The 26,032-nt window shown below is 49.5% G+C and overlaps 3 protein-coding genes across 7 annotated transcripts in view; 1 reads left to right on the top strand and 2 right to left on the bottom strand.

The window, feature by feature from the left end:
* Positions 1-666: 666 nt before the first annotated feature.
* PMPCA (peptidase, mitochondrial processing subunit alpha) lies at positions 667-9,815 on the top strand. The gene is made up of 13 exons (XM_061604139.1): positions 667-772; positions 1,776-1,978; positions 2,759-2,838; positions 3,219-3,301; positions 4,040-4,134; positions 4,579-4,679; positions 5,263-5,526; positions 6,551-6,643; positions 6,731-6,849; positions 7,084-7,174; positions 7,580-7,642; positions 8,126-8,270; positions 9,212-9,815. The coding sequence occupies exons 1-13, from the start codon at positions 726-728 to the stop codon at positions 9,379-9,381; spliced, it is 1,554 nt and encodes a 517-aa protein (XP_061460123.1). The 5' UTR covers positions 667-725; the 3' UTR covers positions 9,382-9,815.
* Positions 9,816-11,342: 1,527 nt separating this feature from the next.
* On the bottom strand, positions 11,343-21,063 carry INPP5E (inositol polyphosphate-5-phosphatase E). The gene is made up of 10 exons (XM_061603701.1): positions 20,320-21,063; positions 18,595-18,718; positions 17,450-17,547; positions 16,837-16,961; positions 16,130-16,249; positions 15,118-15,225; positions 13,980-14,141; positions 13,424-13,539; positions 13,051-13,187; positions 11,343-12,393 (listed from the first exon to the last, which is right to left on the bottom strand). The coding sequence occupies exons 1-10, from the start codon at positions 21,060-21,062 to the stop codon at positions 12,261-12,263; spliced, it is 1,866 nt and encodes a 621-aa protein (XP_061459685.1). The 5' UTR covers position 21,063; the 3' UTR covers positions 11,343-12,260.
* Positions 21,064-23,881: 2,818 nt separating this feature from the next.
* SEC16A (SEC16 homolog A, endoplasmic reticulum export factor) overlaps positions 23,882-26,032 on the bottom strand; it is a 39,504-nt gene continuing 37,353 nt past the window's right edge. For all 5 annotated transcript variants that reach the window (XM_061603698.1, XM_061603700.1, XM_061603696.1 and 2 more), the window contains one exon: positions 23,882-25,477. In XM_061603698.1, coding sequence (XP_061459682.1) covers positions 25,409-25,477 — 69 coding nt within the window. In that variant the 3' untranslated portion in view covers positions 23,882-25,408. The remainder of the gene's footprint in view (positions 25,478-26,032) is intronic.

Here is a 26,032-nt window from a genome sequence, read left to right as displayed (position 1 = left end):
CGCCCACGCGCTGCGTCAGTGCGAGCCCTGCCAATCAGCGCCCACGCCCCCGGGAGTTCTGGCCAATGGAGGCACACGGAAGCCAGGTAAGCGCGCGAGAGGCTCTCGTCTTCTCCGCCCCGCCCCCTTCTAAAAACAAGGCAAGAGTTACACACACGTTCTCACACACCTGCACCTTCCGGTTCCCATTCGAGAGCCTGGTTTAGCAAGGCTGTTTCCAGAGACTGTCGGGGGCCTCGACCGCAGAGCTCGTGGCTTTAGCCATGTCCACGGCGGGGATCGATCTTGGGCTGCAAAGGAAGCCACGCATTTAAAGGGGCAGCCCCCCCAAGGTCCTGGGAACTGTAGCCATGCGAGGGGAGAGTAAACTACAGTTCCCAGGATTGTTTGTGTGTGCGTGTGGCGGGGGATAAGCCACGTGCTTGGAATTTAGCGTGGATGTGACTTGTGGGCTGCCTACGCGCCGCGCCTTCCAATCACGGGGCTTCCCCGCCCCCTCCTCTCCTTTGGGAGAGTATTCCAATGAGACCCTGAAATATCGAGCGAAGACTTTCTCTTTGGCCCCTTTACCCTTTGACTCCCAACCTCCCCGTTGCCACTGCCCCCTTGAGCTCCGCCCCCGAGACCGCCGGCGGCAAATCAACACCGTCCTCCAATCAGAGCCCACCTCACGTGACTCGCGTCATCTTCCCCCTTCAACCTCTTAGCCGTAAGGGGGAGCCAAGATGGCGGCCAAAGTGGTTGGCCGGGGCGCGTGGAGCTCCGCGCGGAGGTGAGAAAGCGACGGCGGGACGGGACGGGACCGGACCGAGCAGCGAGGGGGGGGTCACGTGAACAGAAGCCACGCCCCTCAGCAAGCCACGCCCGCAGCTTGTCACTCCGAGGGGGGGGGAGAGGGGAGAAGCTGCCCCGCCCGAAATTCTCCCCTAAGAGAGAAAGAGTCTCAGGCGCCGGGAGGAGGCACTTGGCCGGGGGGGCCTCAGCGTTCCTGTGCTAGGCTTTTGGGGGGGGGGACCCATTTCCTCTCTCCCCCCCCATCAATTTCTAATCAGTTTAATGTTACCGATTTCATTCTATGCTCCTTTTCCTCCAAATGGCTCAAGGTAGCGCCCGTGGAACTACTGTCAGCCCCCACCCCGTTATTTATTTACTTAGGCTGTCATCCAGTACACACTTACTTAGGAGTAAGCCCCATTGAGTCCAGTGGAGCTTGCTTATGAGTAGTGGATTGCAGCCTTATTTAATGAAGCCTCACAGCAGCCCTGTAAGGTAGGTCAGACTAAGCAGAGTAGCAGTTTGTGCCAAGGTCACCCAGTGAGCGCCAGGAAAACCGAAAATCACTGCCGTACTTGTTTTTATTTTATTTCCGCTATCTGTAGGTAACTCTATGGTCACAGAGAGTTTTGTACACAACAGCCAATAACAGCCCATCATTCAAAATAATTCAAAATAAAATTTTTTTACAAAAAAAAGTAAAAACGTAAGTTTGACAATTAGGCATAGTAACAGCCTACTTAAAATGCCTGCTGGACACATTTTTTAAAACCTTGAAAGCTGCCTCATGGCTTTATCCATGTGCCCAGCGGGGATTGATCCTGGGCTGCAAGCACAGCAGCTGGCATGCTGGCGTTCTTCAGAACTGAACACGGTTTATAACAGATGCTGTTGGCAGTCGCTGGTTCATGGGGTTGCCATAAGTCATAATCGACTTGAAGGTATATAACAACAAATATTTTTAAATCAATAATATTATTTATTGATGTATTATTCCTGAGGTTTGGACTGGTTGCCTGCCGAAAATACAGCAGTGGGGGGGGCTACCCCAGCACCCCCCTGACAGCTCCTCTGCCTGGAGTGCCAAAGCCTGTCTTTGCAACCGTTGACGGCCAGGAGGGGTTTGAAACTAAAGTGACCACCCTAGAGAACGGACTGCAGGTCGCTTCCCAGAATAAATTTGGACAGTTCTGTACTGTTGGGAGTAAGTAGCACTCAGTTGCAGCTGACCAGGTTTCCCTGGGACCATGTTTATCTGTGCACACACACATTGCACAATGGTGCATCTCCTGTGGTACATGATGGCAAAAGTCCTGGGGAGGGGGTGGCTTGCAGTTTCATTTTGGGGGGTGGGGGTGGTGCCATTCCACAGGAGACTGTTCTGTGCTTTCCTGCCACCAGCAAATCAGTCCTGGAATGAATCTGCACATCACAAAGGGCCTCACCTCTTGGGCTGGGGTAGCTCTGTTTCTGGAGAGGATTTTGAGGCTTTGTCCTCGATGCATCATCCTGACTGGGTTACCACTCCCAAACGCAGGAAGAACTGAGTGTCCACACTGGGCATGCAGCCTGTTTAAAATCAGAGATGCAAATATAATCTCACATGCTTGGGCTTTTGGGGGGAAGGGGGTGGGCTGAGGACGAGGAGCTAAGACCTGATGGCGTCTTGGGATGGGAGAGGTGGGATTTGAAAGGGAGGGTACAAGAGGAGGCACCGCGTATGCCTTCCGGGCACAGGGAGCCACAGGACAGAATTTTAAGGGAGAGAGAGGAAGCCTCAAGTTAGCTAATGAAGTAGGGTTAGAGGAGCAAAACTCACGGGCAACAGTGGGCGCCCGTGATCCAGGGCTTGCTTCTCCGCTCAACTTCGCCTGAAGTTGACATCTTGGTATCACTTCAATGAAAGTTCTCTTTTGGAGGGTAAAAAACCCCCAAACCCTGATTCTTTTTTCTCCCTCTCCTCCTCTCTGTCTTTTTCTAACAGTCCTTATAAATTCAGGATCAAGATATGAAGCAAAATATATTGGTGGCATTTCACACTTTCTTGAAAAGCTGGCTTTTTCTGTAAGTAACGTGGATGAGAGTTGTGTGTTTGAGTTTGTGCTCTGCAGTTACAGGGATTAGAAACGGGGGGTTGGGGGCTGACCACTAACTTCAGTGGGCCTCTTAGTATGACTAATGTTAGATATCACCCTACATATCTTACCAATTTTGTCTTTGACTGGCATTTCAAGAGCCCGTGAGCCATACTATGATTATGGGGGGGGGTGTCCTATCACTCCCCCCTCACCTTTTTCTTGTGGTACCTCCTCCCTACATTGCATCGGTCCTTTCAGACTCTCACAGAGCCACCTGTTAGGGTCCAGCCATAGGGCCCAGCAGCTAAAACCAGGCTGAGGCTGACACCCTTCTTCCCTGCCTTTCCCCTCCTCTTGTGCTTTCAGTCTACAGCTCAGTTTGGCAGCAAGGATGAGATTCTTCTCACTCTGGAGAAACACGGCGGCATCTGCGACTGTCAGGCCTCCAGGTATGCCTGTCCCAGCATCCTCTGCTGAAGGCAAAGCAAGCAGAAAATATATGAGCATCTGTATCATTCGTATTTTATTTGCTAGCTTTAAAAAATAAAGAAGAAAAATATGGACATCTAAAACAGGCTCTTATTTTTAACAGGTGGGAGCCACCTTCGCCCTAGCCACACATGAATCCTTTCCTTGGTCTCTAAGCAGCATAAGAGTCTGCCTTATACTGAATCAAGCCCGTGGTCTATTCAGTTCAATATTGTCTGCACTGACTGGCAGCAAAGGCTCTCCAGGGTTTCAGGCCAGGACTGTTTCCTAGCCCTCCCTGGAGATGCCTTCAGGGATTGAACCCGGGACCTTCTGCATGCAAAGCAAGGGCTCTGCCACAGAGCCAATGCCTTTTTCTTTCTCCTGGATGTTTGTTCTTCTAATAGGGTCCCTCGTGACTGAAATGTTGGCCTCAGCTGACATGCAGAGTTGTCCTGCATGAGAGAAGGGAGAGGGTCTGTTTCTCTTTCCTTTGACTGTGGTTGTAGCTGCTCACATTAAACATTCCTCTTAAAGCCACTGCATCTTTCTGCATGTGCAGCATGAATACAACTCCTTATTGCACAGTTTAAGAAGGGGGCAGATGGAATCCTTCCGGTGTGATTGGGGAGATGGGAGGGGAGGTCTCTCATGGCAATGGCTTCGCTGAGGCTGCGTGTCCTAAACTACTCGTCAACCCAAATCTGCTCACCTTGCAGGGATACCACAATGTATGCTGTCTCTGCAGATGCCAAAGGCCTGGACACCGTTGTCAATTTGCTGGCGGATGTAGTGTTACAACCCAGATTATCAGGTGAGAGAGTACATATTTTGGGATTGTGCAGGGAGAGAGCACTTGAAAGCCTGGCTGCATGAGGCACTCTGGCCACAAATAAGGCCAGAGCAAGGGCCATGGTTCTGATGTCGTGAGTTGACACAAGATGTTGCATTGACACAAGGGCGGGGAGATCGCTGCAACAGGTAGCATGAATAGGTGGGAGGAGGAAGGAGGAAGAGTGCTGGGTGGCATAAATGCACGCCTGGTGATGTTTGGCTGTTAGAGGTTTGATTCTGTTTTCATGACCATTTTGAAATTTGGGAAGGAATTTTCTTCCACATGAGATAGGCTTGTGAATGTGTCTTTGTATGCTGACCAAAAGGTCACAGAGCAATGCGACATTGTGTAACTGGCCTGCCAGGAGTTTGGGCCTCATGCTCTGTGGGGCTGGACTCTAGGACACCTTTTCTCTTGGGGCAGATGAGGAGATTGAGATGACTCGCATGGCTGTTCGCTTTGAGCTGGAGGACTTGAACATGAGACCCAATCCAGAGCCATTGCTTACGGAGATGATTCATGCGGTAAGTCCCATTTTAATCTGCCCCAGCAACCTCTTTGTGAGACTGGGACTCAGCACTGTGCGTTTGTGTCATTCTTGAAAAGCCCACTGCCGTGCAGCTAACGCCCCAGGACAACAAACAGTAGCTAAGAGGCCGATTATGGCTCATCAGAGGCTCTTGGAGTGACCGAGGGTGCCCTTTGGGACAACTCTGTCCATATGACAAATGGGTACATTACAGGAACAGCCATCCAATGCTGGTTCTAAGAGCATCCCAACTGCATACCTGATCTGGACCATCTCCCTAACACCTGGACGCAAGAACAGTCCATCCAGAGGACCTCCATCGTTTTGGAATTCAACTGCTGGTTTTGTTGCTGTTGCTTCCTCACGTTCGCAAGAGTTGAATTTCTTCCAAAAGCAATGACTTTAATCTTCTTATTCAATAAACGGATGTTTACTAGCAGTAATCTCTTGCTGTTTAGACTCTTAGGACTCGCTGGTTCTCATAAGGCGAGGGAATGCAGATGAATTTGTGGATCGTCTTTGCCCCCCCCCCCCAAAAAAAAGTTAAGCACCTCTGTTGTCCTTTTTATCTCTGATAGGCTGCTTATAGAGAAAACACGGTGGGACTGAACAGGTTCTGTCCAGCAGAAAACATTGAGAAAATTGACAGGCAGGTTCTCCATTCATACCTGCGGAATTACTATACGCCCAACAGGATGGTGTTGGCTGGCGTGGGGATCGAGCACGAGCAGCTGGTGGACTGTGCCCGGAAGCATCTCCTAGGAACTGAGCCAGTGTGGGGGGGTGGGAAGGCCACGGCTGTAGACAGATCTGTCGCACAGTACACCGGGGGGATCCTCAAGGTAAGCCATCGAAGACCAGCTCACTGTTAGCCTGTGGTGCTTCTGTGCATGTACACACACATACCCAGGAGGTGCTGATGAACTGGTGTGTTGAGGCTGCATTGGTGCTCTGCTTGCACAAAAGAGATGCATGGATCACACCCATTAAATGTATATGGTGCTGCATGTGTGTGTGTGTGGCCTCATTTTGAGTGGGTGTCAAGATGAGAGGTGCAAGTGGTACCCATCAGTCAGGTACTCTTGATCAGCTTAGGACTGAGTTATTTTCCACACAGGGAAGAACTAAGATATAAAACAATGAAAGGGCTTCCCACACACCTCTAATGCCCAATAATACTTTGCTGCTATTCTGCAAGTCTTGTCGTGGGAGTTTTTGTTTTTTAAACAAAGAAGAGCAGACGGCACCTTTCAAGGTTTCCTACAGTGACCCTGAAGGAGCAATGAAGGATTTATAGATTTTAAAAAATGTATAAACTTCCTTTTTAAACCTTTTAAATTTATCTTCTGTTATTTTTGTGTTGTGTCTATTATGTATTTTACACTGCCTGTGGAAGAGATTTTTTATTTTAATAATAAACCTGTAAACTGGGTCTCAGAGCATCTTAACACACAGTCAAGCAAACAAAAGCCAACTGAACATCCCGGCAAAAGTCCAGGGCAGCTGTTTCTTTGCCAACTATTCTCAGGCCCCAAAAGCCCTGTACGCATTTGTTTGCTGGTGTGTGTGTGGTTTAACAACCAGTCCCTCTTCCCAGGGAACTCTGGGATTTGTAGCTCTGCAGGGATAATAAGGGGATCTCCTAACAACTCTCAGAACCCGTAACTACAGTTCCCAAATTGCTTTGCGGGGGGGGGAGTGATGACTACTTAACGAAGTATAATTGTGCTTCAAATGGACAGGCAGGTGGGGCCTCAGCGAAGCAGGTGGGGAGGGCAGGGCAGAAAGAGGCCGCAGTCGGCATGGAGCATCTCAATCCTCGTTCTCCGAGGGCCAAATCCATGTCTATTATCTCCCTCCCCACAGCTTGAGAAAGACATGTCAGATGTGAGTTTGGGGCCCACCCCCATCCCAGAGTTGACCCACATCATGATTGGGCTGGAAACGTGTTCGTTCCTGGTAAGCGCCAGCCCCTGAACCCCCGGCTGCCCTTTGCCTTTTCTGTAGACCTCTCAGCCACTCACTGCTTTTGCTGCTCCGGTCTAGGAGGAAGACTTCATTCCCTTCGCCGTCTTAAACATGATGATGGGAGGAGGCGGGTCCTTTTCTGCTGGAGGGCCAGGCAAAGGCATGTTTACTCGGCTGTATCTCAACGTGCTCAACCGGTGAGTCTTTTGCTCTCTTTCCAAGGAGAACCAGGGCAGATCTCCTCGTAAGGCCTCCCCTCCTGAGATTCCAGATTTGTGCTGCTTCATCAGAAATGGCTGTTAAGAAATTACACATTTCTACACCTGAGAGGTTTGGGCAGAGGGGAACGTGGGTGGGGCCAGCAGGAATATGGGCAGCGGAAGGAGTTCACCGTTGCTCCTCTTCCCCTCTGCCTGCCTGTCTCCTTCCAGGCATCACTGGATGTACAACGCAACCTCGTACCAGCACAGCTACGAGGACACAGGCCTCCTCTGCATCCACGCCAGCGCAGATCCCAGGCAGGTGGGTGGCTCTCCTGGGCTTATTTCATCCTACAGACCAGTTGCACCCACCTTGGGCACCTCCTGTTTGGCCACATCACAGGGGCTAAAAGACTGGATCGGCAGCAACAGTGGGCGGGGTACACGCACATTGATTACTAGCGCTAAAACTTTCCAGGGGAGCAAGCAGCCAGCCCAGGAATCCCTCACCTCTCAATGGGACAAAGCTGGGTGAAAGGCCTCCTCTCTTCCCTCCCCAGCTAGCCCTTTTCTCACGAGGCTTCCTCACGCCTGCTTGTCCCTGCAAGAACACCATGGCTGTTGATCAGCATTTGAAAGATTCCCCCCTCCCTGGCCAGCCCCCTCCCCATTGCTGCTTTTCGTCCACTTTCTTCTCTGTTGCTGTACCTTCTTTCTTTTTTGGCAGGTTCGAGAAATGGTGGAAATAATTACCCGGGAATTCATTTTAATGGCAGGAGCAGTGGGAGAGGTGAGCAGCCCCCAAGATCACAGAACTTCCCTGCTTTTCTCAAATGGAGCAGCAGCGAGTCCCTGTCTGCGTCCCTGGGCGGAGTTCCAGGTTCCCGTGGCATTTTTGCTGCTTGTGACTTTCTGTTTGGTGACCCCATGAGAAGTGGTGGTGGTGGTGACTTCCTTCTCTCTGTCCCTGAAAGAACCATCCCAAGGGCCTGTTTGAAGTGCGCCAGTGGGCACATTTGGACATCTGCATTGTGGATCTTTACCGAGAGCTTTCACAGGCACCATAGGAGATTCTGGGGGCACACTGGTGCCAGTGGATGTCTCACTGGTGACCTCTGAGTATCTTGCATCCTGTAGGCATGGGTGTTGGCTTGTGGCACGTCCTGGCGTGAGGGCTTATTCCCGCTAAATAAATGCTCACATCATCCAAGCTGCTGCTTTGGAGGCTGAAGCCACAGTTCTGTTTCTAATCTGTCTCCTCCTCCCCTTCCAGGTCGAACTTGAGCGAGCAAAGACCCAGTTGCAGTCCATGCTGATGATGAACCTGGAGTCCCGGCCGGTTATTTTTGAGGATGTTGGGAGGCAGGTGTTGGCGACTGGCATGAGGAAGCTGCCACACGAGCTCTGTGTCCTGATTGGTAAGTAAACCGGCTTGGTTTGCCTACAGCTGCCTCTTCTCTTTTGGTGTCCTTCTTCCGTCTTGCCAAGAGCACCACTGCTGTGCTCATGTCCCTCTCTGGCACCCACCAAAAGGTTCTGCACTGGCTCCTTACGCAGTTTCAGCGCCGCCTCATCACGCTCGCCTTTTGATGCTTTCTTTGCTTCACCTGAGTGCTGCTTGCTGGCCTCTTCATTCTCCCGCGGCAGCTAATGCACCTCCTTCCTGGCCCAGATCTGCTCCTCTGTGTCAGTCAGTCGTCCCAACTCCTTTCCTGCTGACCGAGGGGCAGGAAGCCTCCAGCACGCAGGCCTCTGTATCTGGCCGTTGGGACCCTTTGCCTGCCTCAACGGTGTCCTTGAACTGGGCTAATGCCTCTTGCTTGCCTGGGTGGGGAGGATACCTGGAGGCCTAAGAAGCCTCTGACTTAAGTGTGTGGAGCCTTTGGCCCTCCAGATGTCGCTGAACTACACCCCCCATCATCCCTGGTCATTGGCTGTGGGGGTGATGGGAGTTGTAGTTGAGCCAGTTGGAGGGCAAAGGCTCCTTATCCCTGCTGTAGCTTTTGCACCACTGGAATTGTGGCCTCTTGTATGCGGGAGGAAGCATAACATCTGCTGGCTGTGCCCCCTCACGTGCTCTTGGGAGGTACCTTGTGAGAGAAGGCAGCCCTCAGGGACTGAAAACGTTTCGCTGCTGCTCTGCTTCAGCTGCCCTTGCTACTTGCTGCTCCTGCAAAAGACAGTCCTGTAGCCAGAGCCTGCCTGTATTCAGCACCAAATTCCAAAATGAAATGTGCGTAATTTCTCAGGGCTTTGCTAGTTGTGGAAATAGAAATGATCGCAATAGTCAGTTTCACTCGGTGGCCACACGTCTGTTGAAGCAGTGCCTGAAGTAGGTTTTGTTTCCCTTCTTCCATAGGCACGGTGAGCGCCAGCGACATTAAGAGGGTGGTGACAAAGATGTTGAGGAACAAGCCGGCCGTTGCCGCGCTGGGGGACTTGGCGGAGCTGCCCACTTACGAACACATCCAGGCGGCTCTTTCCAGTAAGGATGGGAGGCTCCCAAGGATGTACCGGCTCTTTCGTTAAAGCTGCTCTCATGAGCCCTCGCAGAGCTCCGTTGTTGAGATGGATGGTTTTCCTGCAAAAGTGGCTCCATGTGTGCATGTGTGTTGGGGTGCGCGCAGGAAAGGCAGCTTTGCTTGTGGCTCCAGACACCTCCAGGGCTTTAAAGGAGCACTGGGTGTGCCAACTCGGGTACCTTTGGCCCCAGAAATAATGGTTTCTTCTGTAAGACTCCTTAAGATCTCTTCTTCATAAAAGAACAACAAAACCACGCAGCTGTGAAAAGACAGATTGCCTTAGCTGCAAGAGCTGCGCATGAAGAAACATCCTGCTGATTGGATATCTCATGTTTCTATCCCTGTTGAGTTTTGTCTTCAGTCAGGTGGCTGCAGCCCAGTACTTAGGGCCTGTTTCACCTCATGGTAAAGAACACATAAATAAACAAGTTTAATAGGTCAGACGTCCTGTGATGGCATTTTGATTTTTGCTTGGTCACAGAAGGGTTCCAGAGCATAGTATTAAAAATGTGGGTTGTAAATTCACCTTTTACTTGCTCACAGGAGTTGCACTTGTGATAATCCTTGACCCAGGTCCAAAAGGGTAAGATGTGCTCATCTGTTGCAGCAAACATGACAAAGGGGCTGGTGGCTTCTTAAGCACTAGAAGCTTAATTGTAGACCACTCTGTTAGATACATCTGCAGAAGTAGCAAAGTCGTTAAGGTGCCACAAGACATTTCCTTCTTCTTGGTCCAACGTAGGAAGCTGCCTTATAGCGCTCCATCTAGCTCAGTATTGTCAACAATGACTGGCAGAAGCAGCTCTCCAGAGTTTAAGACAGATCAAGCAGGGTTTGGAGAAATGTACCCAATTAGGTCACCTCGTCCTAGTACAGAGTTCTCACTGAGAGCTTCTCTCCAGACAAAGGTCTTGCCCAGTTTCACTTCCTCAGATTTTTTTTGAGCGAGGGGTGCTAGGAATCCCACCTTGGACCTTCTGCATGCAACGCTCTACAGCTGACGCAGAGCCCTCACCTCCTGCGACTGTCACAGAGTTGTGCTGAAGTATGTGCCACCGTTGTGATCTTCTTTCACTTAAGCAGGAAGAGAGTGCTTGACAGGTGAAAGGCTGGCTGGCTGGCTGGGAGGATCGGCTTCGAGTATGCGTGCCTTCCCTTCCCATCTTGACTATCCCCCCGACACCCCTTCCTATTTCCCTTGGCCGGCCACTTCCTCAGGCTCTGCCTTTCCTCCCCCTCGATACAGAGTGACAGCAGCGTAGCCAGCGGTAGCCTCAAGCTTAGTTGCATTGCCCGATAGCGAACACAAGAGCCCGTCAGCAGCTGGATCAGGCCAAAGGGGGCCCATTGCAGCCAGCATCCTGTTCTCACAGTGGCCAGCCAGATGCTTCAAGGGAAGCCCGGAAGTGGGCCCTGAGTGTAACAGCAATGCTCTTCCCAGTATTCAGGGTCATACTGCCTCTGCCCGAGGAGGTGGCAACGCAGCCCTCAAGGCTAATTGCCATTGCTAGCCTTGCCCTCCATGGATCTGTTGCATCCTCTTTTAAAGGCATGTAAATTGGTAGCCATTGCCACATCCTGTGGAAGCAAATGAGCAGCCCAGCCAGTCGCTGTCAGAGGGACACCCCAATCCCTATAGAAATGAACCTGAAGAAAGTGGGGAGGGTTATGCATCTTTTAGGCACCAAATACAAACGCAGACTTGGCCAAAGCGTCCTGATGTTCTGTTAGACCCAAGCTCCTACTACTTCCTTTTGCATCACAGTAGTCCCTCTGAATGCAGAATCTGACATACCACAGCATGGTGGGTTCTGCCTATTTGAAATGACGCTGAAAGCGGATCCTAAGCTTGATGGGGGCGGCTTCCATTAGCTGTATAAGGATTTAGGCTAAACTGCACAATGGTACATCAGCAATGCAAAACTGCCATTGCTGAAGAAGAAGAATTTGGCACATTTGAAACAAGTGTTTTTTTAAAAATCTGGCTCTTGTTTTATTTCTTAAAAGAAATTCTGGACACAAACACAGACCAGAGCAATAACAAGCAACCAAACATCAGGAAAAGGCAAAACCAAACTCGGAACGTTCCTGTAACCTTGCTTTGCACAAGCCACTGTTTTCACAAGCCAAAATTTGATCTTGCAGTTCAGAATACTGATTTTTGCAGCCAGCCAGAAAGATTCTTGTGCTCTTTGTCCAATTAAACCAGTGTGCATTCTGTCTCTTAACACTAATTAACGATGGAAGAGGGGGAAACAGACCCAGAGGAAAGCTGCTTCTCCAGATCTAGGAATAAGGGGGGGAAACTGAGGCCCGTCCAGCAGTCCAGATCAAACAGTCATAGTTACTGTGTGACACCAATGACCTCGCTGGCACGTCAACCTCAAAAATAAATGGCCACATTTCAAATGGGGACTGTTCTTTCTAGAATTCAGAAAACAAGGTGCTTTCAAGTGACTTAAGGTGGCAAAACACTCAGCTTGTTTCTGCTTATTCAGCTTTCTGGCTGCAAGTGGAGAAGGAAGAAACACACAAATGAAGCTGAATGCAGAATGTTCCTTTGTTCCCAAGCTGGTCCCCCCAGGCACCTTGCAAGAACTAAGATGTCTTAATGCACAAAAGGGCCACTGGAGCATCTCAACCTATGCAACCCCCCCAGCCACTAGACAGGCCTGTTGCCTTCTCGCAATCAAATCCATTTAAACAGCCAGTCACCTTCACCATTGGGCCATTCCCTCATGTTTCCAGTCACAGCAGTGGCAAGACGGTTCCGAAGACCTGGCTGCAATGGGCCCCAACGCTCTGCCACAAGTCCCTTTGCTGCTGCAAGCTGTCAGAAGCTCCTCTTGCATCTGGCTCGGAACTCCTCAGGGTGGCCTTTTAAGGTCAGGAAACAGAACAGACAGCGCTGGATTTCTGGTCCTTTAGAGCTTGCTTTTTCTGAAGTTCCCTTGTGATGCGTCTCTTGATGCCAATCAAATAGAGTTCGCGGTCAAACTGGCCTGCAGCCAGTGGGATGCTGCAAACGTTAAAGCAACAATTAGGTGGGTGGAAACAACGGACACACTCCCATCTTCACAAGGGAGCCTGTGGGGTTGCTCCCTTCAGCTGTGGCTGGACTCCAGCTCCCATCAGCCAACATGGCCAATAGGGATGATGGGAAGTGTAGTTCTGCAACATCCGGAGGGCTGCCATAGGTTCCCCATCCCTGCTCTAAAGGAATATCTGTGCTACCACCTTCACTTGGGTTAAAGGATCCTGTGGAGTCTCCACCAGCTTCAAGTCTAACAGCTGTTCACAGACATGCTCTTCTCCACCCATTTGCCTAGCAGCCTTTGAAAAGCCAGTGGCACTGAGTTCCATGGGTTAATCATGCCCTGTCTAAACAAGTGCCTTCTCCTGAATGAGCCCACACATCCCTCTGGGGGTTGGGCTGTGAGGCCTGCTGCGCTGCCTGCCAATAGCACAGCTCCTGCTCAGACACGGTACCCACGGCAGCGATGGCGGCAACGAGACCGGCAAGCATCCTCCCATTTCTCTCTCGGAGGTGCACGGAGCAAACCAGCTGCTCAGTGCCCACGAGCCCCTCAACTACCCAGCGGATTAATGCCGCTGGCAGTGAAGCACCTTCCAAAGGCCAAGATGCTCTGAGATTTCAATACTAGACAATACTAACTTGTCTCTCCCAGGTCTCACTTTGACACGAAATAACCCGTATACGGGCCGGTGGTCCGATGTTTTGATCCCCAGACAGGAAGAATATTTCACAACATGGATATCGTCCTTGTGACGGCTCCGGTACATCACACGATCCTGAAAAGTCCGGGGGGGGGAATGGTGAGTAAATGACTACAGGAAAGAAATGGCCAGCCCTCTTCCAAGTGGATAGGATGAGTCACTCAGCCAAGGGCACCTCCCTGTTCATGAGCATGAAAACCCCTCGTGGGCAAGGCCAGCGTCTCCTTCCCACCAAGACACCACCTCATCCTTTCTGAGGCACAAAGGTTCCAGGTGGGATGTTTGTTCCCTGCTCACCTAGAGGCCCTTACCGTGTAGGAAGGAGTCCTTTGCTTGGAGGCAGTGTCGTAGGTGTCTGCCCCAACATCAAACTTGTAGGAAGGACGGAAAAGGATAGGGGCCTCCTGGAACCCCTTAAAAATTGAACCTATGGGAAGAGATAACATAACCCATCTCAGTGGGCTGCTTAAAACAACCAACTCAAAACACTTAAGTCACTGGTACGGCACAGAGGCATTTCCAGAGACTGCTAAAGAAAGCCACAGAGCCTGTGCAAGAGGAACGTTCTGACGTCTTTTGAAAATAGATCAGGCAACGAGCGTGTAAGGAGGGAGGCCCGAGGTCTTCATGTCTCTAATTCTCTTAGGAATTAAGAGGTTATTGAAGCTTTAATGTCCTGCCTCTGAGGAACGGGGTTTGCCATTTGGGCTTTGCCTCTCGGCTGCAGAACTAGCAAGTGCTTTGGGGTGGAAATACAGAGCGGCAGCCAGTCCCACCCAGAACAGACCCACTGGAGTTAACAGACACGGTTTCTACTCTGGGTGGGACTCAGCTGAATGCCACCCACAGCTGCGATGTTATCCTTACCGCTGGCCATTTCCTTAAGCAGCTGGTCGTGCTGCAGCAGCTCAGACATGTCCGTCTCCAGACCTTGGCTGAGGATCTGCTCCACCACCTCCCAATCCTCGTTCAGGCGGAAATTGAAGTCTCCGAACCAGAAGACATTGTCAAAGCGCGTAGTGACATCCGCTGCGAAGCCGAGTGGAGGAACAAGAGGGAGGAGGAATTAGGGGAGGAATCTGGCCTTGAGCACAACTCTTTCAGCTGAAGATCAAGATGTAGAAGATCAACAACCAAATGACAGAGTTTGGCAAGGCTGTCACACACAACACATAAAGAAAGTAACTTAAGCCCTGTCACACTTGAAGGACCACCTCCTACCTCCCCTGTATCCAATCATGTTATTGGACTACATCTCCCATCACCCCCAGCCAGCTTGGCCCACTGGGCAAGGGATCATGGGAGTTGTAGCTAACAACATCTGGGGACCCCAATCTGAAGAACCCTGCGAGAGTGCCCTTTTAAAATATACTCTGCATGTTAACCATTTAAAAGAACAGAAATGCACATGAAGATGCTCTCAGTTCTGGATTTCCCTTCTCTATGAGATCTGTTATGGCCCAAACACCTTCTGGTACATACGCTGGGGCCAAGGACAAGAACCATTACTGAGAGGGGTGGGGCTTTCCATCTTTCTGGAGCTCCCATATGCTTTCTCTTCTTCCTCTGCACAAGAGGGAAGTAAAACAGAAGTTTCTACTTCAAGTCAGCAGAAAAGCATAGTTTGTAATTGGCCATGTTTGTATATTATGCTAAACCATGGTTTAGCGTGATGTGCATGAGCAGGAATGAGCTGTAGCCAGCTTCAGGCTCTTTCCTCTCCCCCTCCTTCTATGCAGCTAGGAGGAAGAGTTCAGAAACTCAGTTTTGCTTAACTGTGGTTTCTTGGGTCATCCAACACACTATGGTCACCATTAACCATATCAGGGCTAGACCACTGATTTTTTTGAGGGGGGGGGGATCAGTTCATTTTTCTGGAATCAAACCTTCCTGGTGCATCATGGTAGTTAATATTTACTTGGAAGGGTCAGCTTAAATCACAAAACTGCAAATAATTCATATTAAAAAAAAGAGGAGCCCTTCTTTCAGATGCCACATTACTCACAGGGACTGGAGCGATAGGGGTTGGTGTCTGGAATGTTTTTAGGCAGTGCAAGACCCTGGATGGTTTTGCTATAGTCCAGCACCCTCTCGTACACTTTGCCATCTCCAGCTGAAAAAAAAAAAAGGAGGGTCTGCTCCATGCAGGGCCTCACGGAAACAGGAGACTGGGGACAGCGCTCTGTCGGGAGCTTCCACAAGCAATGAATTAAGAAGTTTCTGTATGGAGGAGACGGTTGCTTGTCTTGAAACTCAGACCAGACTTCACTTTGTTAATGGCTGAAAGGAACAAAGCACTGCAGAAGTCCTGGGCAGGATGGAATCGTCATCCTTGGGTCTGACCTGCTCGACTGAGCCAAGGAAAGCCCAACTCAGCAGTCAGCACCATCAAGCAAGGAAAGCAAAATTCTCTTCAGAATATACACACACACACACAAACAGGAACGGGATGAAGACTGGCGAGAGGGATAAAGGTTGGAACTGTAATTTCTGTCAGGCAACAAGCTCTTCCACAAGCCCAATTGATCCCTCCTCCTGCTGCAAATTCCTGAGACTTCAAGACGCGCTGCCCACATATGCCTTCCCCTTTGCTCACACACCTCTAAGGATTAAAATCTGCGTGAGTGGAAGGAAAAGGAGAGCTGAAATTCAACAGATTCTGCAGCTGCCCAGCAATGACACAGACTGGGGAACAGACCTCTTGGCTACAGATAGGATGACGCCCTCTTGCCTCCCCAGTCCCCCTCCCCAATACAGGATCCCCGTGGGATTCAAGGCTTGGAGGAAAACATCTTGCCAGTTGCCTTCCCCCCCACACACACACACAGCGTCCTGTATCTCACACCTAACATCCAGCAGACTAGGCGTTTTGGTTTGTTTAGCCTGATTTTTAAAAGCAGTGTTGGTGCAGCGCCCTGACATCTGACAAGTCCCATTCACACCATTAATTCTGGGAGAGGAGACCTGCTCCTTCCTCCAGCGCAGGTAGGCTGATGGGGGCCTGGAGAGCTACTCACATGTGAAATGGGAGGTGATGAAAAGGAAGGAGGTGCCGAAGAAGGTGAAGCAGACTCCGAGGGCGCCCTTGGTTTTGATCTGAGACACGATGCGGGTTGTCACTGTGGCAAATTCCACCTCTGGAGGGAGAGAGAGAAGGAGAGAAAGGCCGCCACAGACCGTGGTGGTTAAACACTGGACTTTCTATTCAAGAAAAGTGGAAGCTTTTGCTCATTACACTGCAGATTCTGTCACACTAAAGGAGAAAAGAACCGGTTCAGGTTCCTCCAGAATACAGTCTAGCAATACAAAGAAATTGAAATGGAAAGTGTTTTGACCCATCTTATTTAATTTTAGCATCATGAGGCTGGAAAAGATCTTATTACTGCTGGATATTATTGCAGTTTTATGGTGATTTTTAAAATTATGTATTGTTTGCTTTAGTAAGTATAAGAAGTTGCCTTTTCCCAAAAAGGCACCTAAAAAAAATACCTTCACTAAATACATATTTAAATTCAGTTAATTAGATTTAATACTTATACCCTGTTTTTCTATTAAAATAATACAGCGGCTTACAGTGAAAAAGAACAAAAATAACAGTATAAAAAAATATTGAAATCACATATTCCATACAATACCAAGATCAATTAATCAATGACTTAAGCACCATTAAAAGGGTTCTAGTTTTTTGTGTTTTTTTTAAACCCAACTCCTTGGCAAGACCTACCGGAGCAGAACCAGATGAGGTCCCTTCGCAGGAAGACTGACGTGTACAGCACTCCGTGGGCTGCCGCATACAGCATGACATAATGGGGGCCGAGCGTCTCCTGCAAGCGAATCTCCCACTCCCGCCTGGCAGAGAGCAGAGGAAAGGGAGTCGGATCCTAGCAGACCCAGCTCAAAAAGATTTGCTTGAGACAAGAGTCAGGTGCATTTATATGACGTGGGATGCCTTTTTTGCTTTTCTAAGTGGATTTGCATTTTGTTCCATTAAACAAAAACAGAACATTTGACATCAAGGTAAGTCAACGGTCTCCACTTCCCAGGGAGCTCTCGGTCCTGGAGATTTTCAGATGCTGACAATGATCCAAGGTAAACAAGCGGGACTTGCTAGCCTCAGGGACGTCCCCCGGGGAACCTCTAAGCGGCCCCATAGGAGGAGAAGGAGGTCTACTCTGGCTACACTCCACAAGGGGAGCTTGGCCCAGTGCAGGATCAGGGGGTGGCCCTTAGCCACAGGTCTCGCCCTCTCCCAGGAGACCTGTCCTCTGCACAGCGGGTGGTGGCAACAAGGCCAAAGCAGGCCGGGGCTTGTGCCAGGGAAGAGGAAGCATCCATACCTATCTGGGCAGCCTTCTTGGATCCCTATCACATACATGTCCTGAGCAAAGTCCGGGCCTGGAGGCAGCAGGAAATCATCCAGCACCTCAGGGAGTTCCTGCAAGAAAAGGAAGACTTTCCAGACTCCAGGTGAGTGCTTAGAGAAAGGGAGAGAAGAACCCGCATCGGGTTACGATGGCACCAATGCTAACAAGCCATTCAGGGGACAAGGGGCAGCCTTCTTGTGGGGCACAGAATTCTCCTTTCCTCCGTGCAGCTCATGGCCAGCTCTGGACTTCACCCAGAATGGTAGAGGGAGGCCCTCTACTGCGCAGCCAACACCATGTGACATGGCACTTGCACCAGACAAATGGCTGTTCCAGCTAAACGGACAGGCTTGCCCAGCACAGGTGGCTTCGAGCACCATCTGCTGTGTAGGAAACGGCAAGAGAATCTGAGGGATGCCTCTTCCCCCTTTCTCCATGAAGCCCAAGGCGGCTGCTGCTTTGGCTGCTCTCCCCCTTGCCTCACCTTTCAGCTAAGAGCGGAATCCTTTAACCAGGAGAAACAGACACAGGCGGCTGCTTCCCTCCTGCTTTGGTTTTAACAGCCCCACCCCTCCATCTTATCTCTTAACCACAAACTGAGTGGACCTGGAGCTTTCCAAAGTGTTAGGTTTCACAGAAGGATTGGCCCACTAATAATAATAATAATAAAACCCGTCCCACACCAGCAGGTCCCAGGCGAATTACAACAATTTAAAATTCAGTATTAAAAACAGTTCTATTACAGTCACAGGAATAGCTTTTCATCAGTCTACAAGCATACATCCCATCCTTCAGATGGACTTCCAGAGCAGCTGAGATAAAAGTGAAACCAGTCTAACCCTGGTTTGTTGTGTTTGGACCAACCTCTTAGGTCCTGATTTGTTTTTTCCTGATTCACAAGGGGGGGGTGTGGGGGGGGGGCAGCGGCTCTCCATGGTTTCAGGTAGGGCACATTTCTAACGCTACCGAGATGCCAGTTGTGATTGAACCTGGGACCTCCTGCATGCAAGATGCTCTGCCCTGGGGTAACTTTGGCCCTTCCCAAAGAAGCACTAGCAAGGCTCCCTTGGTCAAAGGCCAGTGGCCAAGCAAAGTCCCTGGCCCTGCCCTCCTCTTACCTTTTGGCCCTGCATGTTCCAGGTGGCTATGAAGATGCCAATGCTCCGGTCAGGGAAATACCGGTTCAGTTCTTCTGCCCCCAGCAGCGCTCCACTCGCCAGAAGGCTGCCTTCCAAGTAACTTCTGTGGAGAAGGGTTGAGTTAAAAGAAGCCATTCCTCTTATATTATTGGAAATGCTCTTTGAGGCTGAAGAGGTACCGCCTGATGCTACAGGACTCGTGTCTGGCCTGGGTGGGGCTCCTACGCTGGTGGAGATGTGCTTCACCACATCCTGAGCTCTCGTCCCACAGTGGGCACAGCGGGAGGTGGGCCTGGAAACAGGTGAAGCCACTGCAAGAGCCAATGAACATGCTCCTGAAAGCAGCCCCAGTCAACAACCTGGTCACCGTGTTCAGGACCAGCACTGAGGCCGCCCCATGGAGAGCACCTTGCAGCACGCCCAACGTCAGATCTGCACCCTCGTCCAGGTGCTGCCTGGCACACCAGCCTAAGCTGAACCAGGGACTTGCTGGCCAACTATAAAGCCACAATAAACAATCCCATATTATCTTCCTCATTCTTCCTTCCCCTGGAAACAAACAAAAACAGAAAACTCAAATCCTGAAACACACCAGAGAAAGGTAAAATGTTCCAAGAATACAGAAAACGTATTATTTTATTATAATACATTCCAACAATGGCTTTTGGTAGAAGAATGGGCAAGGCAGGGCCTTCCCCATAGTGGGGCTCCCCACAACTGTGTAAGGCACACCCCCTGCCCTCTGCTGGAGGTGCAGGTGGCCATTTCATTAATGTGCTTCGGATGCCTGGTTAAAACCTCTCTATTTCCTCAGCCTTTGGGGTGTTTATTTTCACTGGTGTCAAGTCTCAATCTGATGACTTCCTTTTGAGGAAAGGTTGTAACATTTAGGGTTTTTTAGTTTAGAGAAAAGGCAAATAAGAGGGGACAGGAGGGTTAGTGTATAAAATTATGCCTGGCATGGAGAAAGTGGATAGAGAAACTTTTTCTCCCTCTCTCATAACGCTAGAACTCGTGGACATCCCATGAATCTGGATGCTGGAAGATTCAGGACAGACAAAAGGAAGTCCTTCTTCACACAGCACAGAGTTAAACTGACGGCCACCAACTTGGATGGCCGTTAAAGAAGATTAAAAAAATTCAAGGAGGATAAGTCTATCAGTGGCTACTGGTCACGATGGCTACACACAGCCTCCACTGTCGGGGGCAGCCTGCCTCTGAATACCAGCAGGTGGGGAACACAAGTGGGAAAAGGGCTACTGCACTCAGGTCCTGCTTGTGGGCTTCCCATTGGGGTATCTGATTGCCCACTCGGAGAGCAGGAAGCTGTACTAGCTGGGCCTTTGACCTGATCTATTGGCCATCCGCATATGGTGCTTTCTACAATAACATTTATAACAGGGCCACTATCCCAAAGACCTTACAAACTAAAAAGTTTAAAACAAATACTGAAAATCTAAACTTTAAATTATTAAGTGATCTACAGGGATCTTTCAGGAAAGAGACATGAACGAAATATCAAGTTCCTGCCACCTCCTGTTCAGGTCTTCTAAAATGTCCTCAATGAATGTCCTCATTCTGTCAGAAGGTTTTTCCTTACGGAGTGAGATTCAGTAAGAATTAGTCCAAGATTCCTTCTTGTGGAAGGACACGCTGCATGGCTACAGTTATCACCCCAATGACACACCTATCTGAGGATCATACCTGTTCCGCACATCCCTGACACGGATAGGGGTCAGAAGGCTGAGGGTGGACTTCAGGGAGGGGGCGAGGGAGCAGCCATCGCAAAGCATTCCACGGCTATGCAGCTGGGTGTCGCTCCAGCTGCTGCCCACCCTCGGAAAGAAGCTTTGGGAACGGAGTCTGTAATCCCCACAATCCGGGTCGATCCTATTAGTTGTCCTCAGAGAAGGAAAGGAGCCGTCAATCTCCAAAGGGGGTGGAGCATGGGTGGGCGTCACTTTGGACAACTTCCCATGCGAGTCTGACAGGCTAAACTTGTCCTGCCTGGTGTGGTGAGCCTCTGAGCTGTGCAGAGATTCCTGGTCACAGTGATGACTGCTCCCGGAGGCTACCCTCTGCCCCACGGGACCTTCCCCTTGGAGGGATCCACTGGAGGAGCCCGTCTCCGAGGGATCCGTCAAGCTGTCTTGGCTCATCCTCAAGAGCCGCTGCCGCTGCCAAATCAGTTCATCGAGAGATGACGTTCGCTCCAACCTTGGAGGCTTGCGGGGAGGCTTTGGGGTGAACGATGTAAACCCTGCACAGGCCTGTAACCCTCCTAGGTGGCCTCTTGCAGCATCACTGAAAAAGGAAGGTTGGATTCCTTGCTGGTGCTTGGAGAGGAGATCGCCGCTGTCGCCCGCCTCCTGCCTGGCAATTCGTCCAGCCCCCTTTGGTAGCACGTTTCGTGGCACTTTTCCTTCAGTGCTCGGGGTGTGCGCCATTGTCTGCTGGGAGAATCCATCAGGTGTACCAACTACACAGAAGTCAAAGAATCATCCTCTTTTACTAGGAACAGCATGAGGCATCTGAGGAACAGCATGGGGGAAGAAAACCCGTGGAAAGGCATGTGTGAAGACATCAAAGTCAGGAAGGGATGCAAGGGCAATTATCTGCATAGTAAGCGGCATTGCTGGGACCTGCCAATGAATGAATAAAGAAGAAGGAAAAGAAGGAGGAAGAAGAGGTTATTCAAGCCTTCCATGATAACTACAGGCATTTTTAAGGCAGCTTGCTTCCCCACCTGAGGCTTCCAAACTCCACATATAATCTCTGTTTGCTAGAATATATCACTCTTTTATTATAGTTTTTTTATAGGAGTGTTTTTAGTGTTTTATTTTGTTATTATGTTGGATTGTATATATATGCCAGCCTGGGCTCCCTCATATATTTATTACAGTGCTTGTTATAATAAATTAATATCTGCCCTCTACTATTTATTATTTTTGTTATTTAACACATTTGTAATCTGACTTTTAGAAAAATTCTTACAAAGGCAGCAAATAATATAGAGTTAAACAAAACATAAAAACAGCTCACAGATGTATAAAACATTTCAATCACAAAAAATCAGTCTGACATTTCTTAAGAAAATAATAGTGGACACAAAATAAATGTTTCATAGCTGTCTACGAGTTGCCCTGCCTGGAGCCCAACCTACTCAGAGTATACCTTAATTGTGTATGTATATATATAGCTTCTATTGCGATAACATCTCCCCCACCCTTGGCTTTTCTGGCTGTCATTTTTTGAGTCCCCGCTTCCCAAAGCAAGCCGCTTTTTCTTCTCCAGGCTGGTTCTCCCTCCCCTCCCCCCCGGCCTACCTTACGAGGCTGTTGTTAGGGCGGCACGAGGAACTACTCGGCGCCCTCTGCAGGGAGGCCGGATCTTATGAGGCCCGGACCTAGAGAAGAGAGAAAAAGAGAGACGTGGGTCCTCCCTGGCAGGGGAGCGCCGATAGGCGAGGCCCGGCGACGGCCGGGATGGAGAAAGGCGGGAGCAGGCGTATGAGGTGGCGGCGGCGCCACCAGGCCGCTTCCCTGCTCCCTGGCCTGGCCTGGCCTGGCCCTCTGCGGCTCCGAGCTGCCGCTGCTCGCCGGGGAGGGGAGGGTGAGGCGCGAGGCCTCAGAACCGCCTGAGAGAGGCCTGGTGGCGCCCCAGGACTCCAGCTCCCATCGGCCCCCGCGAGCGCCGCCAACGGGCTGGGACGACGGGAGTTGGAGAACCGACGCACCTGGCGAGCCTCCTTCCCTGACATAATACCATAGCAACAACAGTACTGCCGATACTGCCCATCTACAGATTAAAGTAGTAATGCATCATATTTACAACACAAAAGTAGCACTTTTTTAAATGTTCAAAGTGCTTCAGGTACATTATGTGAGCAATATTTACAACAGCCCTCTAGTGCAGGCCAGTCTTATATAATCCTCATAATGCAGTCACGGGCTGAGAGGCTTTAAAGCGGGGCACTTGAGGCTCTCCAGGGGCTATTGAACTTCAACTCCCATCAGCCCATGCAAGCACGGCCAGTGACTAGGGATGATGGGAGTTGGAGTCCAGCAAAGTCTGGAGGGCCACAAGTGCCCCATCTCTGCCTTAGAGACTAGCTGTAAGGAGTCGTGTGTGTGTGTGTGTGTGTGTACCTCAGCATTGTCAAACATTCATAAAGTCTAGTATACAGTAACACCTTTCTCCCCCCTTGAACTCAAATCCTCACACCCATAACACTTCCCCTCCCTCCTTCATCCTCATCTTAAACTGATATTTCTCCCTCCAATCCACACCTTTATCTTGGTCCAATCCTGCTTTCCATATGATATATTCTGCAGAGATTAAACAAATAGGGTGACAAAATACACTCGTCTCACACCCTTTCCGATTGGGAACCAATCAGTTTCTCCACATTCTGTCCTCTTGTCCAGTTGCGCATCAGGACAATCAGATGCTGTGGCACTCCCATTTCTTTTAAAGCATTCTATAGTTTTTCAAAATCAAGCACAATTGTAAATAAAACACCACCTTTTTTCTCCTCTCCCTCTGCCTGGCCCTGCCACACTGGGTCTTGAGCATCTTCCCCCATAAATAATTCTGGAGAAGGCAAAGGTTTGCTCACCACTTTATGACATTTGGTCCTAACAAAAGGCTTTACTTTCCTGTAGCTTTTGGATCCCCCCCCCCGACCAATGCAGCTATTGTACATTTTAGGTGCCTATTACTGACAAATTGGACACCCCCTCGGAGAAGGACCATGACCCAGGCCCCTTCCCCAAACAGGGCTGGAGATGACCCAGGCCTCCCACCCTCCATCTTCCTGTTTCCCTCTTGGAGCTATATTGGCTGGAGACACACGAGCCCATGCAGGGAGGGAGGCGTGCTTGTGGTCAATGGCTGGGCAGGAGACTGTGCCCGGGACCCTCCCTCTGCCTGCTGCCCTGGCTTCTATGGTGGAGAAAATGCAAGATATATAAATGTAACAAAATAAATAAGCCACAAATAGAAGGGACACACATATACGCACGCTCGCACACTGGGGTGGCCAGGGATGTTGGCAGATGTGGTCCAAAACATTTAACAATGTAAGTTGAAACAAGGTGACAAAAGATTCCTCTGATTATGCTTTGCTCATGATAAGCCTACAGTCAACAGGATCTGCTCCTCTCCTCTGGAATGAATCTCTTTTGGGAAACCCAGGGAGGGAGAGAGGTGGATGTTTCTTCAGTGGGGAATTGGCCACCCCAATAACCACAAGCCAAGTAAAATGTGAAAAGTGCTCCAGAGCGCAAAATATTTTATTTTAAGAGAATGTACAGTGTCACTCCTAACATTTAGGACAGAGAGTGGCTCTCCGTGTCCAGGAAACCTTCTTGAACTGAAACATGTTTGACAGTCGACAAGGAGAGAATCAGATAGATATCTGTATAAAGGGGGGGGGGAGAGAAACATGTATCTGAGAAGGCTTGGTGATTTTAAAAAAGCCACCACTCTGGCAGGACAAAAGTCCAGGGCTTTTGAACATGGATTGTTAGCAATTCCTCCTGAACAAAAACAATCCCTTCGAAATGTATTTAAGGCTTTCCAGATCCCAAATATGTGGGATTAACCCCACAAAGATTCAACATTAATAAATCTGCCTTTCACCATTTTCTTTCTCTATCCACAAGCAACATTGGTGGTAACAGAGGGAACTGGCTCTGTAGCTACCAGAGCAAATCTTAAACCTAGTACGTAAATATTTAGTGTCCTCTTGTCGGGGTCCAGTCAGGCTTAAGCAGATGTGAACAGTGGCATACCTCAAAGACGAAGATTCAGGCCTGCCACTGGAGAGGCTTATTGAATCCAAATCCATTTAATTTTGTGAAGGTGTGAGTGTTAGCTCATTAAGACCTCAGTCAACCTGATAATGGGAGGAAGTTTGAGACAGAGAAGCAGGAACAGACTCCCACACTACACTTAAAAGCAAAAAACCCTTTTGAACGGTTACTGCCTTAACTTTAGAGACTGATAACCAAGAGTGAGAGAAAGGGAGATATTGCACTTCAAGAGGAATCATCAGAGAGAGAGAGAGAGAAAACAGCATCACCTACTATACAGAGAGCTTCTGGTTTTGGACTATACAGTTTGTTTTACAAGGAGCCTAAACACGAACTACATACATACTAGAGAAAATCCACTTCCAATTAAATCTTAGATTACAAATCACAGTTTTGTTTTTGTTTTGTTTTTCATTCATTATACATCTGTCTGTTTATTTGGATGAGCTATGTTTCCCCACCTCAAGGGGAAGAGGTGCTGGCAGCGAGGAAAGTCAATACGTGAAGAATATCCCAGCCAAATATATCTTAATGCTTCAGATAAGCAATAAACCTAGCTGGTGGTTTTATATGCATAAAAACTGTGCCCCAATCCCTGTTAAGGCCACGAACTGTAATGTTAAAAGGTGACATGCATCCTCTTACATATTCGGGAAAGACCACTTCCTTAGAGAATTCACAAATCACTGAAGAGTATCTGAATTCTAGCAAAAGTCAGCCAGAGGGAGAGGAAAACCAGCCCCCTGCCTTCCGTCTGGTTCATTCTCTCTGCAGTCACACTCTGGAGTTAGAACACTCCAGCTGGCTTTTACTTCATGGGGTGCATTTGGTAATTTTTGCAAGTCAGAGCCTCACTAGAAAACCCAACCAAACCCTGATCCCCTCAATGAGAGAGGATGGATTTTATGTGCCATGGGATCTCAAGAAATTCTCTGAAAAACCATGCATGATGGCCCAGATAACAGATTTGCTGCATGCTATTTTAAGGTGGGATATTTTCTCTGTCCAATTCTGCTGAGTCTTGAGCTTCCTGGAGATGCCGCAGGCTGAAAAGACAACACAACACAGCTTAATCAAATTTTTAACTAGGGAACAGAAAACAAAACCTCCAAACTGAACAGTGCCTCTTGTATTCGCTTCCCTTTGACTACAGGTTCTAATATGTAACAAGCTCATAAGCAAAGCATCTGGGATTCTGTGCCACATTGGTCCTAAATCCCCAAAGCTGAGAGGCAGTGGGTTTTGCAAGGGTATTCCCAGCAAGCCCACAGCTGGGATGAGACTCTAATAAAGGCCTCTTAACCAAAGTGTCAGTGGCCCTTCAGATGTGGCTGGACTGCAACTCTCATCATCCTGACCATTTGCCATGCCGGCTGGGGTTAAGGAGAGTTGCGGTCCAACACCTGGAGGGCCACAGGTTCTCCCCCACCCGCTGATCTTGACCATTCACACACCACAAAAAAGGATGTGGCATCTTAGCTCAGCATGTAAACTGTTAGAGGTGTTTTTGCACAACTCTGCAGCCCTCGGAACTCCCATTTGAAAAATAGGGATAAAAGGGAGGATCTCCCTCACTGGGGATTTGCAAGAATGAACATCAT

Source organism: Rhineura floridana, chromosome 20, assembly GCF_030035675.1.
Source record: "Rhineura floridana isolate rRhiFlo1 chromosome 20, rRhiFlo1.hap2, whole genome shotgun sequence".
Lineage (NCBI taxonomy): Eukaryota > Metazoa > Chordata > Lepidosauria > Squamata > Rhineuridae > Rhineura > Rhineura floridana.
Note: the sequence above shows the minus strand (reverse complement) of the source record. Positions and strands in the feature narration are given on the sequence as shown.

Coding starts and splice junctions, on each gene's coding strand:
- PMPCA (XM_061604139.1), top strand. CDS start 726: ATGGCGGCCAAAGTGGTTGGCCGGGGCGCGTGGAGCTCCGCGCGGAG. Junction 3,302..4,039: donor TGCGACTGTCAGGCCTCCAG/GTATGCCTGTCC, acceptor CTCACCTTGCAG/GGATACCACAATGTATGCTG. Junction 4,135..4,578: donor GTTACAACCCAGATTATCAG/GTGAGAGAGTAC, acceptor CTCTTGGGGCAG/ATGAGGAGATTGAGATGACT.
- INPP5E (XM_061603701.1), bottom strand. CDS start 21,062: ATGGCGCACACCCCGAGCACTGAAGGAAAAGTGCCACGAAACGTGCTA. Junction 14,142..15,117: donor CCCCTATCGCTCCAGTCCCT/GTGAGTAATGTG, acceptor TCGGCTTCGCAG/CGGATGTCACTACGCGCTTT. Junction 13,188..13,423: donor AAAGGACTCCTTCCTACACG/GTAAGGGCCTCT, acceptor CGGACTTTTCAG/GATCGTGTGATGTACCGGAG.